Here is a 461-nt window from a genome sequence, read left to right on the forward strand (position 1 = left end):
CGCACTCACCATTGGCCCGCTTCAGGGCGTTCTCGGGACGCTGGAAGTAGACCGGCATGATGGCGACGACAGAGTCCCCTCAGCGCGGCCTCTCCCCCGCGCGCCCAACCAGGCAGCCTGCAGGCCGGAAAGGGAGCGCGTCACGTGACCACCCCGTGCGCTGACGTGTCCGGAAAAGGAAGCCCCGCCCCTCGGCACCGCGCGCGGGAGTTCGGGTCGCTGGGCGGGGCAGCCGGTTGCACAGTTCCCGCTGTACGGGCCGGCGTGTCAACCAGTGCCTCGTTACTGGTGTCTTTGGAGGGCAAAATCTTGCAACAGATTTTTTTTTGGGGAGACACTGTAGGCAGCCCCCAAATGCTGCAACAGATTTTTTGGGGGGGGGGAGGAGAAGGGCACATTTTAGGTGGCCCCAAAATGTTGCAACAGATTTGTGGAAGGGGGGGAAGGTGAAATTTTTGCAA

General features: G+C 61.8%; 1 protein-coding gene across 1 annotated transcript in view; it reads right to left on the minus strand.

Annotated features, from left to right (window-relative positions):
• The window catches only part of EIF3A (eukaryotic translation initiation factor 3 subunit A), a 51,365-nt gene extending 51,223 nt beyond the window's left edge, over positions 1 to 142 (minus strand). Inside the window, exon 1 of the mRNA XM_019502904.1 lies at positions 10 to 142. Coding sequence (XP_019358449.1) covers positions 10 to 58 — 49 coding nt within the window. The 5' untranslated portion in view covers positions 59 to 142. The remainder of the gene's footprint in view (positions 1 to 9) is intronic.
• Positions 143 to 461: the final 319 nt, after the last annotated feature.

Source organism: Gavialis gangeticus, unplaced genomic scaffold (genome assembly GCF_001723915.1).
Source record: "Gavialis gangeticus isolate Ggan-Ray unplaced genomic scaffold, GavGan_comp1, whole genome shotgun sequence".
NCBI lineage: Eukaryota > Metazoa > Chordata > Crocodylia > Gavialidae > Gavialis > Gavialis gangeticus.